Source organism: Typopeltis vanoorti, chromosome 8, assembly GCF_054136105.1.
Source record: "Typopeltis vanoorti isolate ZY-2024b chromosome 8, IOZ_Tvanoo_1.0, whole genome shotgun sequence".
Lineage (NCBI taxonomy): Eukaryota > Metazoa > Arthropoda > Arachnida > Uropygi > Thelyphonidae > Typopeltis > Typopeltis vanoorti.
Window position 1 is genome coordinate 151,068,987 of NC_143556.1, and position 17,916 is coordinate 151,086,902.

The following is a 17,916-nucleotide window of genomic DNA, read 5'->3' on the forward strand; positions in this document are numbered from 1 at the left end:
TAAAAAAAAATACACAACTAAAAAATTTGTGTATTTAAAAATTTATTTATCACTTTTAATTATTTTAATACAACAAAAAAAAAAAAAAATATATTGGAATAAAATATTTATTTCTCTATTTTGGAAAACAAAAGTTAGAAAAAATAACAGATTGATTACAAACTCACAAGTTATAGGAAATGCTGGTTGATTTAAAAAAAAGAAAAAAAGTTAATGTGAAATTTGGCATTGTTTGGACCTCGCAATAATTTCATAGTCAAGTTGATATGAAGAAGTGGCCATTCGCAGACAATCATCCAAATGATCATTTGTAATTTGGTTTCTTAATTGATTTTTTATGACGGTCATATTTGAAAAAGCGGATTCTGACAAGTATGTCGATCCGAAACAACAGAATTTTTCGCGCAATATTAGTTAATATTAGGAATTTTCATGTGCATGCCTCCAAATGACTTCACTATTTATTGATTTTAAATGTAAACTATTCTGAATTTTTATTATCTCAAGTTCTACTTCAGCTTGGTTTATATCAAACAGCCCACTAATTTTATTTGAAATTTCTGTGATGTTCAAGTTTTCTTGAAATGGATTATTGATAAAATATACAATCATTTCAGTTTTATTAAAATCTTTAAATCTTGAATTTATTTCTTCAACTAATTCTATTTCATGAATAAATTCTTTTAAATCATAGCTAAGCATTTCTCGATTTTGTTCAAAAAATTTTAATAAATATGGGAGATGTCTAAATTCCCGGCCATTTATATTTTTCTTTAATAAAAGTAAGCATTGTTGGAAAGTTTTATTGAACTTAACATGTCAATTAAATTTTTACCTCTACCTTGTAACTCTAAATTGCTTAATTTCGTACAGAAATCTACTAAAAATGATAAGTGTAAAAACCATCTTTTATCACTCAATTGTGGATAAATATCTCCTTTTTCGTCAAGAAAATTTTTATATCGTTAATTAATACAAGAAATCTTTCTAAAAATTGACTTCTGCTGAGCCAGCAAACATTATTGTACAACAGAAGTTCCCTATCATCTGCCTGTAATTTAAATAACCGCCGTTGCAGGGCTTTTCCTCGAACAGAATTTACAATTTTAAATGTAATATCCAAAACAATTTGTTTAATCTTTTACTACACAGTACTTGTTGATCAATAATACAGTGGTACATTAAAAAATCTGGATATTTGTCATCGTTTTTACATGATGAAATGAAGCCTGATTTATTACCTATCATTGCAAGAGCACCATCAGTAGAAATAGACACAAGTTTAAAAAAGTGGAAGTTTGTGTTGTTTCACAAATTCATCGAATGCCAAAAAAATGTCTTCTCCCCTAGTCCTTCCCAATAATGGTATAATTTTCAAAAGTTCTTTACTTGAATAATCTTGAAATACCATGCAAATAAATACCATTAACTAAGCAATATCAGTGAAGTCGTTTGATTCATCAAATTGTAATGAAAACGCAACACACTGGTGAATGTCTGACATTAACCTGGCCTGGAAACTTTTCTCTGGCAATTGGAACTCTTCCTTTAGGCAATTTGAAATCTTGTCTGCGGCCTAGAAGTAGTCTCTCTCTAGCAACGTCTCGAACCGAGAAACTCCTTTCTGGAAGCGGAAAACTCCTCTCTCAAGCAACGTGGATCCGGGCAGTCTCTCTGACGGCGACTCTGGACCGGGCAGCCTCCTCTCTGACAACAATTCTGGAAACCGGGAACCCTTCTACTTGCTTCAGTCCCTTTTTATTAGGCCTCCCCTGAGACCTCGCATGAAGTTTGGCAACCCCCAAAGAATCAGTATGAGTCTTTCATCTTAAGTTTCAAGTTCGGCACGCCTTTTGTTCTCCTCCGCATTCTTTTGATTGTAAGTTGCTGGCCATTAGAAAGTTGTTTCAACTCTTTCTGACTGACTTCGGTGATGTTTACACTTAGAGCCTGCAAGCCTTTCTCATACATACAAGTTTCAATAACAATCTTTCTAATGCCGCCATGTACAGCTTTGGCAACAAAAACATTGCCTTTGTTTTTAGCACTCTAACATATTAAAGCAGTATATATGCCTTTTCTCTTTCTCCCTAACCATCCTATCCCAGTTCTGTAACAATTAATATTCCATCTACAAAGGCTGTAGTAAGAAAAAATATTAATAACTTTATACAGAATAAAAATTTTCAGAAAGCTAAATATAATCGAAATATTATTATTTGACACCTCCAGGAAGTCAATGGACTCATCGAGTGAGGGCATCTGTTCTACAACTCCATCTGACCGCAACTACACCAATGCCATCTATCACTGACCACCACTGGTATTTCCACAGACAATAACAAACATCCATGCCCACAGCGGGAGTCGAACTTGCAGCAGCTGGAGAGCGGATACGCCATCTTTTTTTTCACATGTATCCACGAACATTTTCACACGTATCCACGATGAATAACTTTATACCAAATAAAAATTTTAAAAAGCTATATAATTGAAATATTAAATAATACATAAAATATTTTTAATTATACATTTTTGGTCGTTTTATTATAGAAATACAATTTTATTAATACAGACCAGTATTTTACAATAAAAACATTTATTCAAACCTACCAGTTTCGCCAGCAAACTGTCTGGCTTTTTCAAGGCATTATGGAGATATGAAAGTTAGTAAATGCAAATTAAAAGGAACATAAAAAACGTTGTAAACCAAACTAGTATCTATGGTTACACGTTTCGCGTGACAGAGATGACTTATTGTTCTTATTCATCATCACACATGCGTGTTTGTTGTAGACTTGTAATGTGATTACTGGCTAGCTGTAGTTCAGATTGATTGAGAGAGAGGATCAAGTTTTTCCACAACTGTTTAGAATTACACCCTGATTTCTGTTGAGGTTTCTGCCGGTTATTAGTACTATTGTGGCTTCCTTAAATACACGATGCCTGTAGTCGTCATCGAGATATGGCATGGAGCAGTTTTGAAAATCTATCGTGTGGTTAGATTGGCAAATTTCATCAATTCAATTTCTTATCAAATAGCAAGAATACTAAGAGCCCACAACATCAGAGTGGTCTTCAAACCAACCACCAACATCAGACAAGTTTTAGGATCTCCAAAAGATAAAGTTCCGTTCTACAAATATCCAGGAGTATATTACATTCCCTGCTCCTGTGGTCTTGCCTACATCGGACAAACTTCACGAAGTTTAGAAATTAGACAAAAAGAACATGTTGGTGATGTAAACCACAACAGAAGCATCTCTTCCGGCTTAGCACGTCTAACCACACGATAGATTGGCAAAACAGCTCCATGCCATATCTCGATGACAACTACAGGCATCGTGTATTTAAGGATGCCACAATAGTACTAATAACCGGCGGAAACCTCATCAGAAATCAGGGCGTAATTCTAAACAGTTGTGGAAAAACTTGATCCTCTCTCAATCAATCTGAACTACAGCTAGCCAGTAATCACATTACAAGTCTACAACAAACATGCATGCGTGATAATGAATAAGAACAATAAGTCATCTCTGTCACGCAAAACGTGTAACCATAGATACTAGTTTGGTTTACAATGTTTTTTATGTTCCTTTTAATTTGCATTTACTAACTTTCATATCTCCGTAATGCCGTGAAAAAGCCAGTTTGCTGGCGAAACTGGTAGGTTTGAATAAATGTTTTTATTGTAAAATTGTATTTCTACATAAAATATTTCTTAAATTTTTCTAAAATTATTTTTTTTAAAGAAATTTTTTTTAATATTTCTTATATGGGAAATATTTCTATTTTTTTTAACATATATCCGCGATGAATTTTTCTCAGCAATGAATTGTCTGAACACAGCTAAAGTGATGTCATGTTTCAGTAATCTACTTATTACAAAAGGTGACAGCCGTATTGAATGAAGGAGATGGATATATAGTAGTATACTCATATTTTGCAAAGGCTTTTGATAGATTACCACATAAGTTGATAGTCAAACTACAACAGATGGTGTTGGATATTTGATTGGTGCATTGGATTGGAGATTGACTATTTGATGGGTATCAATGAGCATGTTGTGTATGGAGGAGTAATATCCTGGAAGAAGAAAGACTAGAAACAGCCTCAGGAGTCTGTTTTAGGACTATTGCAGTTTAACCTGTACCTGTAGAGTAGATATGCCTTACAAGAAGACTTGAATAGGCTGAGTGAATGGGCACAGGAGTAGGGATGCAGTTCAATGTTGCAAAATGAAAGGTTTTAAAATTTGGAAAATGCAGATAGGATGTAGAATTTACTCTTGGTGGAGATATATTGTTGGAGGTGGAGGAAATAAGAGATCTTAGGGTGATAGTGGATAAGGATCTAAAATTTAGAGGATATATATTGCCAAAATTGTGAGGACAACATAAAAAAAATATATATATATATATATATATCAACGATGCAGAAGATACTGACTTGTAGAAGTAAGGAGATTTGAGGTCCATTGATAAGGCCTTGATCAGGCCATATATGGACTACTGTGCTCAGATTTGGTCACCTGGTTTTCAAAAGGATGAAGAGATGTTGGAAAGGGTCCAATATCTCTTCATCCTTTTGAAAGGTGATTTAGGATCTCTGGAATGTTGAATATGAATAAAGTTGAGAAGATGCAATTTACAGAGTCTAGTGGATAAGAAGAGAGGGTGATATGAGTAGTGCAAATTGGTAAGGCTGTTTTTCATCAAATGGTGGGAGATCAGGAAAGAAAACATGAGGTCATCTCTGTAAGCTATAAGGAGGATGTAAACAAGGGAGTAAGAAGGTTTTTTGCACCAAGAGTTGTGAATGACTGGAATGCATTGCCTGAGAGTGTGGCGTGTGCAAAGAATTTGTGTTTAAAGCACAGTATGATGAGCTGTGTGTGTGAGACAAAGGACCTTCTAGATGAGCCTTTGACTCCATGGGTTCTTAGGATATGACAATAATAATAATTATTATTATTATTATTATTGTTGCATGAGCATTTTAGCATATATCATACTGATGTAAATGATTCCATGCAATATGTAGAAGGGAGGAGTGTGCAGAAGAAATGGAAATGAAAGAATTCGTGGTATCAGATGTTGACTGCATTAGATGTTAGAAGGTTATGGAAATAGATGACATCACTATGTATTTTTAAGGAATGTGCAAAACAGTTAGCTATGCCTGTGACATGGTTATTTAATGAAAGTCTTGCAGTGAGTGAGGTTGCTAAGGAATGGAAAAAAAGACAAAATTTTACCACTCCTAAAGCATGCCTCTATGCCAGAACTTTTTAATTACAGACCAGTCTGTATATCTGCAGTTGTAGTCAAAGTGTCGGAGAGATTGTTAGGAGTAGAATATAGGATTGTGTTGATTGAATTGAATGGTAATGTATTCAATATCCAATCAGCTGGCAAATAAGTCATTTGCTACTACTTTCTCTGCTTAGTTACCTGGAGGAGTCAAGTATAGCAATATGCAAGGGACACTATTGAGGACACACATGGATCAGAGTATGAGCACCACCATGTAGGAACTGCAAGTCTCTGATCTTTTAAGTTTTCTGTAACAACTCTACAATGAAAAATAACTGAATACCAGTGTTGCTGCATATGTAAAAAAGTAATAAAAAATATGAAAAATACAAAAGCAAGAAATAAATATATACCAAAAAACCACAATAACACTAAAATTTCAACCAATACTTCTACATCAATTTCACCAATATCCAGGCCATCAATACAAACATTAATGATAAACACAGTCTTGCCATAAATGTTGTTACAATTTTCATACACCACTGCACTACCCACAGAACTGAACCAGTCCAGTTCCATTAGTGGTGCCATAATGCCATAAAACAGCCATTAACGTGTGTACAAGTACAAAGAGAGTTGTCTATGTATGGGTAAACATGCAGTGGGGAAGATTATGAGAACTGTGCAGCTGTAATAGCACTTCACAAAGTTGGAATGCAGCTGCCTGTTATTTTCAACATATTAAAAACACGTGGAATCAGTAGAATGTTTGTGTATCGGATTATTAACTGTTACAATGATACAGAAGATGTATCTGACTGCCAAAGAACAGGTCAAAAACGTAGTGTTAGGAAGCAACAACTTGCGAGAACTTTGATGCCACACCTCCACCATAATCCTGTGAGAATGCAAAAAGTGATGTCAAGAGAGAAATGTTTCATAGAGAACAATGTCACGTGTACTAACTGATGACCTGGGGGTGAAAAAAACCTCCTTATTCTCTTGTTCACACCCTCCTTATACAGCTTACTGTTATTCTACTGAGCATTTCCTAACACCACAACTTATGTGGCAGAGGTCAGAGGGTCACAAAATCAAAGGCACTTTTTTTTTTCAGTGGTACGTGAACAGCTGCTGAAATATCCTTTTCACAGATGAGATTATCAACATTGAATAGTCGTTTAACCACTAAAACAATTGGGTATATGCCCCAGATGGTACACAGCTTTGCCATAGTACCCAGGATTTCGAGAGGGTCATTTTCCCACATTAGTGAAGGATTGCATGTGGGGGAGGGAGAGGGGGGGGGGGAAGACACACCCAAGTCACATTTCTGCAAGAAAGAGGTCAAATGCCTGCCAAAATGTATCAAGATACTATGCTGGAACCTGTGATACAGCTCCTGAACAAAACTTTGTTTCATAGTGGCCCTTCCAACAAGACTAAATCCCTGCATATTAGGAGAGGCATATTGTTATAGGCATATTTGCCTACAACAGTGGCTGTAGGCAAATATACTCAACCACATACCACCATCTGATTGGCAGTCTGCAAGTCTTGATCTGAATCTGTTGGATCAAATTGTGATCGGAGCTTGAGAATGTGGCCACAAGAAATGACATCCCAGCAACACCAGCTGAAAAGCGGATTTGGTGCAAGAAGTGGCAGCATTTCTATTGGATGTTGCACATACCACCATTAATATGTGGTATCACAGACTTCAGATGTGCATGAAGACAAAAAAAAATTTTTTTAACAGAGTGCTGCTATATGCACATTATACATGTTATTTGTATATGCTGAAAGCTGTAAATGATTTACTGATAGATGAAAGGTTTATGCACTGTTCAAGTTGTCCCAGTATTTATGGCTAGACTAGGTACATCAATGCTTAAACATTTGATCAAAATCTGATCTGCTATTCTTAATCAAACCTGAACTGGCCTCCTCCATAACTACCATCCATCTCAGTTATACCAACTACATATTTAATACCTTCTAAAAAAAAAAGGATGGAATTTGGGCTTTTGTTATATCACCCATTACTTGCCAAAGTTTAACAAACCTCTAATCCCACTATTCCATCAGCTCTGGTTTAAAATACCAGAGCTGATTGAATAGCGGGATGCATCTTTAACTGCTTATCTTTAAAAGTTTACTTTATACGAGGGTTGTTTGAAAAGTTTGGTAAAAAAACAAGTTAAACATTATTTTGGAAAAAATAAAAAAAATCACCTTTATTACTCAACACGGTCTCCATCGAAGTTTACACATTTGGTCCAGCGAATTTCCGACTTTTTTCATCTAAAAAAGTATAATTTGTCAAATTGTGCAAAACAGTCATTGACAGCCTTGATGACATTCTCATATGCAAAACTTTTTTTCCCACTGAGTCAAATTTTTAAGTTTTGGAACAAGAAATCACTTGTCTTCACTTTTTTTGTGTGTTCTTTCACAGGGAATTGTCCACTGCTTTGACTGTTGCTTGGACTCAGGTGTGTAATGGTGGATCCAAGTTTTGTCTACAGTAATGAATCTACACAATAAATCCTACAAATTGCAATTAAACATCACCAAACACTGCATTGAAATGTCTTTTCGCATGTGTTTTTATCGACAGTCAACAATCGCACACACCGCTTTTTCATGCGCAATTTTTTATGCAGGATATTATACACCCATTCAGTTGAGATGCCTACAATCTCAGTAATCTCAAGCACTTTCACTCGGTAACTTCCATAACAATACCATGGATTTTGTCAACCATTTCCCTCGTAGTGACCTCAGTCAGGCGTCCAGAGCACTCTTCGTTGGACTTACAACTAAGTTTAAACTCATTTATCCAAAAATAAATAGTCTTTAATGCTGTGCAGTCCCCATGAACTGCATCTAACTCGCTTTGATCTGAGCAGCAGTCCACTTCTTCAAATAAAAGTGTTTTGTTACTTCACAAAACTTGTTTTTCTCCATTTTTATGAAACATGTGAGCACTGTCATTTTAAATGTTTGCCAAACTAGAACTACGTATTGCACATGGCTAAATTTTGTCAGGGGTCATGAAAAAGATATGTTTGGACACTGGTATGAATGAACGAATTGTGTAGCCATCTATTGGAAATTTACCAAACTTTTTAAACAACCCTCATACAATCTAATTATCCAAACCGTAGGATGTATCATCCTAGGAGACTAACATTCATAACATAAACTGGCTCCTCCTTCTCTAACTTCACAGATCAAGCTGGAAGTGAAGCTGAGTCCAATGTTATAGTCATGATCTAACCCAAATAGTTAAACCTACAAACCAAACTAACTTACCTTTTAAAATCAAATGAAGAGGTTCAGAAATTTTGGCTTCATTTGCTTCTTCAACTAATGCCTTGCACTGATATATACCTTGAGAACTTGCATTTACATATTCACTTCTAGTTTTATCCTGAAGCAGAAATGGATGTATTGATTGATGTGATGAAGTTCCAATTCCATCCTTAATCCACTTATACTGAACTGTACTATTTGTAGGTATTTCATCAACCACACAAGTCAGTACGTGCATATTCATCTCAGTGAACAGATATGGAAGTTCTTGTGTAAAGTTAATTGTTACTTTAAAATCTGAAAAAAAAAATAATAATAATACACATGACATACATACATACACAAAATCAGAGAATGAACTTGGATCATTGCTTAATACCGTGCACATATTCAGTCAAGATATATCAACAGATGCACAATTGCTGGAATAACAAGAGGAAAGTTTGAAGACCTGAACAAAATCTAGCTGCTCATTGGCAAAAGAAAAAAAATCAAGGCAATAAAATTCAAAGATAATTACAAATATGTCAGAATTTTTAGAAGCATCAGAAGTACTGCACAATAAGATCAAAGAAAAAACTAGAGCAGAATACATAAGGCAACTAAGAAAACTCCTTAAGTCAATGCTTAATGCTGGAAATTTGATAAAAGCAATTAAACACCTGGGCCATATCTGTCGTGAGATATTCAGCATGCATTGTTGAATGGACTCAGCTAGAGGTGGAGAATTTAGGAGGCAGAGGATTACAAGTAATCCTCTGTCTTACAAGTACACATTACACAAGTAAAGCAAGTTGTTGAAGAAGAAAACGAAATCTGAATTATTTATCTGCAACAAACAATGGAAAAATTTCTAACTGAGGTAAGGAAAGAGGTGTTATTTATAATGTGTATTTTATATATATTTATATTCCCTCTATAGTATATTATATATAGTATATTAACTATTTAGTCTATCGGCTGTGCCTTTGTTAATAATTATACTATATACTTATGAGATGAAATATTATATAAATTTCTTTTACTAACAATTATTTTTAACTCCGAGTGTTCCTATATGTTATTATATTTGCACAAAGAGTTCACTCCAATTGGTGCAATGACTTTAACTCACTCTTTCAGAATCCAACTAATCATTGACTCAATACCAAATACAAAATAAACACATTTAATAAAACTAAAACAATATATATACACTTCTAGTAATAATACATAACTATAACTATAGATTACATGGATCCAAGGCCTTATTTAAAAATATAAACTTACTCTTAAGACTAAACACTTTTTCTTTCACAATCACAAAAAAATGTTCATAGTCTTTTTCTCTTTCTGTTAAGGCTCTTTTCCAGAAGTTATACAGCTCTGTGCTTCATTTTCAGGATCCTTTTCATCAATCAATATAACACACATAAAAATCTTCTTGACTAAATCTTGTTTCCTTTTAGTAGCAATACTCATCAGATCAGGCATCCTTAATACCTATAAATCTTCTTAATCAATATATTTTCTAAACATTCACTTTCAAGCATCCTTAATACTTATAGAACTTCCTTATCAATATTTTCTCTAAGAAAAACATTCACTTTAGAATGTAAGCAACAAGTTCTCCTTTCATTCACAATACTAAATTGACAGTCTTAATTTATTTCACCATAAAAACTTACAGTTTCAAGATTTCCTTTTATTCATTACTTATTTCTCCTTGAAACCTAATATTTCCACTATTCCCTTTTCGGAATACACTATAAAATATCTTCCGACTGCCACACACAAAAACAAATATCAAGTTTCTTCTAACTTGAATATTTACCGGCCAATTTATATAAAACTTATAGTTTCAAGACTTCCCTTTTATTCATTACTTATTCCTGCTTGAAACCTATTATTTTCACTATTCCCTTTTCGGAATGCATTATGAAAATTCTTTTGACTGCCGCACACAAAAAATATCAAGTTCCTTCCAACTTGAATATATCTCGGCCAGTGTTCTAAAAACTTTCCGAACGCTCTCTTGTTTACAACTGTAACTTGGATACGCAACGCTTTCCTTGTCAGCTGTCAATCACACATCAAGTTCTCTCCGGGAGCATGCGCACTTCACAAAAGTCAGAAACTACGCACTGAAATAAAATGGCTGACTCGCTGTATCCATTAGCGCTAAAAGAAAGTCTTTCACAAACACAAAATTCAACATTTTAAAATACAACAAACTTTCTTATAAGTAACATAAATAATCAGTTTAGTAAGTACTTCAATATTTTTACTTCCTTACATGTTACTTCTAATATAACATTTTCATAACGAGCACATCACAAGTGCAGACACTGCGTGTATGAAAACAAAAACTAACAAGCATAATTAATACGTAAAAAGAGTAAACGTGAGAAAGATCGTATCGAAGCTAAATTCCGATATTAACATGTCATGCAATTTGTTACCTTTCAGTGAGAATAGCGCAACTTACTAAAATTAGGGCTCTTTTCAAGTTTTGAAATTAATCCATTTCGAATATCGGACTCTTTCCTTTCAAACGGCTGGTTATTTAACATGGTAGCCTATGGGAGACCGCAGCGGACGCATTAATGCGTGAGCGGGTACCTCGTCTTCGTTCGCTATCGGAAATGACGTCACCGGAAGGGGGATGAAGCGGAAGTTACATCAGATTGACGTCATGGTGACGCTCGTATCTCCCTCTCTCTCTCCGTCGCTGTCGACGGCTAGCATAGCGGCCGTGGTCTCCCTATGTGGCTATGGTTACGATCGGTCGCTTGCGTGCATATGCGGCCGAGCACACGCGGCATGTTTGCTTTTTACGGTATATGTCACCATACGCGCCAGGGTGAAAAAAGCTTGCCGCACTTGTGATTTTCGTTTCCGAAAAATAAATAAAGGCACATTGCATCCCTGCTAATAAGATATTTGAAGTAGTCGAAAGAAGTAGAAAAAAAATCTTGCAGTTTTAAGCCAAAGACAAAAGCGAAGAGCATGTGAATAAAATACCATTGGATAAATTTTTGATATTAAAAAGGCTCGCAATCGGAAACCTCGAGTAATGCAGTTTAACACCATTTATTGTTCATAAAAAAAAATCGTTCCTAAAATTGAAATGTGAGACCCATATAATCTTATTTTGTAAGGAAAGAAAGCAAAATGTAATATTTATTGCAATAAATGTTATTTAAAAATTATATTTGACACAATCTTTCCAATGCAAACAAACATTTTGATTATTTATTTTTGCACATGTGAAATTCGTTTTTTTTTTTTTGGGAAGAGACAACAAATTGTGCAGCAAAAAATGTCAAATATCGTAGGGCAGTAAAGAAATTCCAGGTAACCCAGTGCACATAAAGACAATAATCCGTTAACGGCGGGGGGAGATTGCAGTTGAACAGATAAAATACTGATGAAGTTTCAACAGCATTCTACGTTTTAATTAGGTCAAAGGGATTTTAACATAGCCAGTTTGGTTGTAAAAAGTGACTCATTTGAAGAAATATTAGCGGCATAATAATAAAATCGTAAAATTCATAATGCTTCAGAATAACTTTAATACCAAACAAGATGAGACGCATCTGTAGAAATCTATTATTAGTCCTTTTAATTATGAATTCTAAGATATATTGGTTGTATTTATTTTTGTGTTTTTACTTAAATAAACTTTTCATTTTGTCATATATGGTTTTCACTTCTGGACTTTTAGACTATTGTTCTTATCAGTATTACTAAATTCCAATCTCCTCTGGAAAGTTTCTCTTCGTAAATGTTTGACTTGGGTTGACCAAACACTGAGCGACTTATTAATCCAGAATTAGCAGTTTAATCCAGAGACAACAGGTTTTTTGTGTGCTGCTGCTATTTGTATTAATTAGTTGGATAAGAGCAGTTTCTATCACATAAACAGAGTATTTGAATCCCCCCCCCCCGAGTTACTCAAAATTAAAACTTTAAACAAATTACACTCGTTCTACGATGGCTCAGGAACGACTCACTTGTCTAATAATAATATCTACAGAGCATGAAATTGCATCTATAATCAATATAGATGAATTAATTCGAAACTGATTGAGGCTGTTTAATGCGACTTCTGAAGGAATATGTATGTATGTATGTGTGTGTGTGTGTGTGTGTGTGTGTGTGTGTATATATATATATATATATATATATATATATATATATGTAGGAAGTATTTTTACCTTGGGTATAAATATGTAAAAGGCCTTTTACATATTTATACCCAAGGTAAAAATACTTCCTACATTTATATCTCCTCCAGAGATTTATTTAATAAGGTTAAAACACCTTATGGTAACTTGTTTTGGCGAAATACTTACAAGCTCTGTATTGCTAAATCTTGGTATTTCTAGCCTAGCTCCCACTGACGAGACCTCAATAAAGGTCGAAACCGGTCTGGGTAGTGGCCCCTTGCCTTTAATACAAAACATCATACATCCCCTTCTTGGAGATGTGTTTTGGCATTAAGGGTAAATATTAAGACTAGTGATCGGAGCTTGTTCCACCTTTGCCACGAGTTGCCCTGGTCCTGCACTACCTGTGGGATCAGTTAGACTTGCATCAATTGCAGGCGCAAACTTGACTTTTAGTCTGTTTGCTTACTTGGGAAATGGAGTAAAAACCAGGTTTAAAATTGCTTGGTATCTTTTACATATATATATATATATATATATATATATATTCAGGGCCGCATTTACCATTAGGCGCATGATGCGCAAGCTGGGGGCCTCACTCTCTATGGGGGGCACAGAGAAAAACCTTACTCCTCACAGAGAACAATAAAAAAAAAAAAAGCATAGGACGTATATACACGTCCAGCAAACCTGGATAGTTATTATTTTTACTTATTAGTGATTATTTTTTTAAATTTTAATATTTAAGTTTAACATCTAAGTTTTGTAGCGGAACAAAATGGGATGTAATATCACTTTATTTTAATTATCATGTTATATTATAAAGTATATATATATATATATATATATATATATATATATATATATTCGAATATCCAATTTCAAATGTAACTATTAAATAAGCACTTCGTAGATTAAAATGTGATATTAACAATATATCATGTTCATCGCTCTGTAAATGCTGCTATATAAATCGCCCGCGATAACGATGACCAAAAGCGCCATCATACCACAGGTATTGTATTTACTGGCCATCTTCATCCACGTGGTGGTTTCCTGCTGCAGGGAGTTAGTTTCTGTTCGTGATATGTGCGCATTCGTTTTGTAAAAAAATCTAACTTTGTCCTCTCTTACTTGGTATGTGCTGCTTGTATTGGTTATGTTTGGATCTGTATGTATGTATTTAGGAATTGTGCATTGTATGGAAACCGACGATACCATACAAACCGAGACATCCAGCAATCGCACCGACGTTGTCCGCGTATGGCGGATACCATTTTCGGCTGCATTTTCCCGCCAGTGATGGAACCCTCAACAGTAGCCAAAAATATGGAGTCATGATAGCGTTTGTGTGGTGATAACAAACACGAAACGAATACCCGACTCATTTTTACTTCATTTCTTGTATGCTTTATTTATATTCTCCTCAGTGCTGCTTGTGCTTGTTAAGTGTTATCGACTACTATTCAACCGACAACATTGCATCGTGCATGGGATATATTTAGTTTCCGCCGCATATGCCCTTCCAGCGCCCGTAATATTACGAAAGATACGTCAGCTTCTCTAACAGGTTTCATCTGTGGTGACATCCAGCAAAAGTGCTTGTTATTTGTGTTATAGCTGTTTTCTTTATATCCTAAGTATTCAGTTCCTCTGGTAAAGGAATGTTCGTTTCAAAATCGGCGGGCGCAATTATTCCACTAGCGAGAAGCTTTCCTCCACTACTCATCGGTGCGTCATTGTGACGTCTGCCTGACGTAACATCCGCTTCATCCCCCTTCCGGTGACGTCACTTCCGTTCGCGAACGAGGACGAGGCGCCTGCTAACGCATCACGACATGCACAGCGGTCTCCCATAGACTTCCATGTTAAAAAATGGACAGTTGGAAAGGAAAGAGTTCCTGCTCCTATAGGTAAAGATGACCTTGCTACTGCTTCTGCCTGGTATCTCCAACTCTGGGCCTGGCTCCCACTGAAGAGACCTCAATAAAGGTCGAAACTAGTCTGGGTAGCGGCCAATCCCGTAATGCATAACAGTATACATATCCACAAGGAGATGTGTTTTGCATTTTGGGAGATACTGGGATAGTAGTGTTGGTAGCTTGCTCCACCTTTGCTACGAATTGCCTGGTGTTGTACTACTTACCCAGGTAAGATAGTACAACACTATATTCAGTCCTGAAGATATTTTCAGGCACAAATTTTGTTTGCTCTCACTGGGATAAAGGATTAAACTAAATTTATTATAGGAGAAAGAGAGGTGATGCAATTGAGACTTACAAACCTCTGAAAGGCTCATACAAGATTTCAGTTGATGGAATTTTTCAATTTATGGAGGGTGGGGAAAGGACAAAGAGAGCATCCTTCAAAATTAAGAATGAATGCCACTAAGAATTGAGGGCTAGATTTTTGTCTCTTATAGGGTGGTGCATGATTGGAATCCATTACCATTGGATGTTGTGAGTGCAAGCAATGTAAATAAATTCAAGAATAAGTATGATAGCTGGTGCATGTAGTATGTGTCCTCCCTCAACAAGCGACTCCTGGAGGGCTCTCTTAATAAGTTCCATTCATGAAATTATCGTTAAATGCAATAAGACTACAAAGTGCTTTGAACTAAAAAATAACAAGTATGTTAACACATTGGTGGGATTGTAATGCAGTAAGCTAATGATGAAAGAGACAAATCAGTCAAGCGGGTAATCAGATAGTTGTGAAAATTTTCAGAGGATGAATATTATTAATAATCAGTTTACATTAACTAGTCTCTGGAATGTTGAGTATAAAAAGGTTGAGAAAATACAATTTACATATTCAAAATACAATTCATAGAATCATCGGAGAACAAGAGGTTATCATTGGCAGTATAACAATGGCAAACAAAGAATTAAGAAACATGTTTTTTGCACAGAGAGTAGTGAATAATTGGAATGCATTTCCTGAAAGTGTGGTGTCTGCAGAGAATATGAATGCATTTAAGACGGTGCATATGCGCTATGTGTATGACATGAGGATTTCCAATGATAAGTAAATCCATGGAGGTCTGGGAATGATAATATTTGGATAGTACTTTTGTGTGCCCAGTATTCTATGTTCTTCATAGAGTGAAGTCTCTGTCAGCCTCTTCTTCCTTGTGTATGATCACAGTCAGTCCTTCTCTTAGAGTATGTGCAAAGAATGTCATTTTTCTCTTTCTGATCTCATTCAGTAATCTTTCAAGTATATGTTTGCAACCTTTTCTATCCAGCTAATCTGTATCATTCTTCTTAGGAACCACATCTCCAAAGCCAGTCTTCATTATCATCATCAAACCTCATAGGAGGTTCCAATCTTACATGAGCATCTCATCATACCTGAACTTAAATGCATTCACTGTCTCTGCACTCACCACACTTTCAGCAAATGCATTCCAATCACCCACCACTCTTGGTGCAATCGTATTAATATGGTAATTACCCTTACCACTTATGTCACAATCATGTCCCCTCTTCTCTTCCTTCTATCCACTAAGCACTACAGTTTGCATTCTCTTAATCTGTCCTCTTACTCTACATTTCTGAGACTAGAAACTGACTTAGTCAATTGTCGCTGAACCCTCTCCAATAATTCACACTTTTGAAAGCCAGGTGACCAAATCTCTGCACAGTAATCCATATGCAGCCTGATCAAAGCCTTTATCCATTTTTCCTTTCTCATAATCCATGTTTTTGAAACATACATCAATGTAGAATATACACACAGAAAGTCATCAATTCTAGTATTAAGTGATTTTGTTAGTATTTGTTTCATGTTAAGTAAGGCTGTTTGGGCTATTATTTGTTTCTTGTTAATTTTCCATCTTAAGTAATTAGACTTCTAGATATATATACACCTATTCTATGAGATGGCTTTTAAGATTGCTTAACTGATTATCCACAAGCTTTATCTGCAATTATTTTCTGCTTATCAATATTTTATCAATATTTACTATGCATCACAGCACTGTTAGTTAACTAAATACCCTTTGTAGCTGATTTTCTTCTGAGTGATTAGTACTGCATCATCTGCTTGTCTTACACCAACTGATTGGTGTAAGAAAGGCTTCTTAAATGTTTTCATTTCTTGCATATATAAATGTGAATGTGCGTATTCAAAATTTAAAACATTCATATTATATGCAACAATTTGTGCAATCTAGCATGTATTCAATTTTGTAATTTGCCTCCACCGCCAACATGTTGCATGCTGCTTCTGTTCCGCTGCATGCTAACTTCTGTCTTCCATGATAATATCTTGTTCATTTCACGCTCTCATCTATTGAAGTATGCTACATCTGAGTGCTGGAGATCTAGAGAGGAATTATGTAAACAAATACTTTCTACAATTATTATTATTATTCAGGCCTCCATTGAGTCAAAAGACTCATCGTTGGAGGTCTATTCTAAATAACACAAAGTCTATCATACCACTCCTTAAATGCATTGACCGTTCTTGCTCTCACCACTCCATCATGCAATGCATTCCATGGTTCAACCACCCTCCATGCAAAGAAACCACTCCTCACCCTCTTTCTCACAGTTTCCTTTCATAACTTCCAGGGTTGGCCCCATGTCATGACTCCTTCCTGCTGTTCAACCAAGCAAAAGAATTCCCCAGTGTCAACCCTGTAACCACCTCTCAACAGTTTAAAAGTCTCAATCATATCCACTAAACTCTGCAGTCCACACTCCCTCAGCCGATCCTCATAACTAACATTGTACAGTCACAACACCATCTTTGTTATCCGCCTTTGTACCCTTTCCACAGTTAATTTATCCCCTTCAAATCCTGGGGACCAGATCTGAGAACAGTAGTCTAAATGTGGTCTGATAAGTGTCTTATACAACAGAATGATAACCATTTTATCTCTGCAGGTCAGTGTCCTCATTACTGCAGCAATCCTCAGCATTACCTTCACAACCTTTGCAATATGGCCCCTAAATGTCAGGTTTCTATCAATCATCAAACCCAGATCTCTTGTCTCTCCTACTTCCTCCAGTTTAACTCCTCCCATAGAGTATGCAGCGTCCCATCGATGTGTCCAAAACCTCAAGACCTTACATTTTGCTGCATTAAACTGACACCCCCATTCATTTGCCTATCTATCTAGCTTATTCAAATCCTCTTGCAGGGCTACCACATCTGCACTATTACTAATAACCCTTCCCAGC

At 35.6% G+C, this 17,916-nt stretch overlaps 1 protein-coding gene across 1 annotated transcript in view; it reads right to left on the reverse strand.

Annotated features, from left to right (window-relative positions):
* LOC150104429 (uncharacterized) overlaps positions 1-17,916 on the reverse strand; it is a 137,472-nt gene that overhangs the window by 76,069 nt on the left and 43,487 nt on the right. Inside the window, exon 3 of the mRNA XM_090396481.1 lies at positions 8,577-8,873. Within this exon, the coding sequence (XP_090252607.1) occupies positions 8,577-8,873 (297 nt within the window). The remainder of the gene's footprint in view (positions 1-8,576; positions 8,874-17,916) is intronic.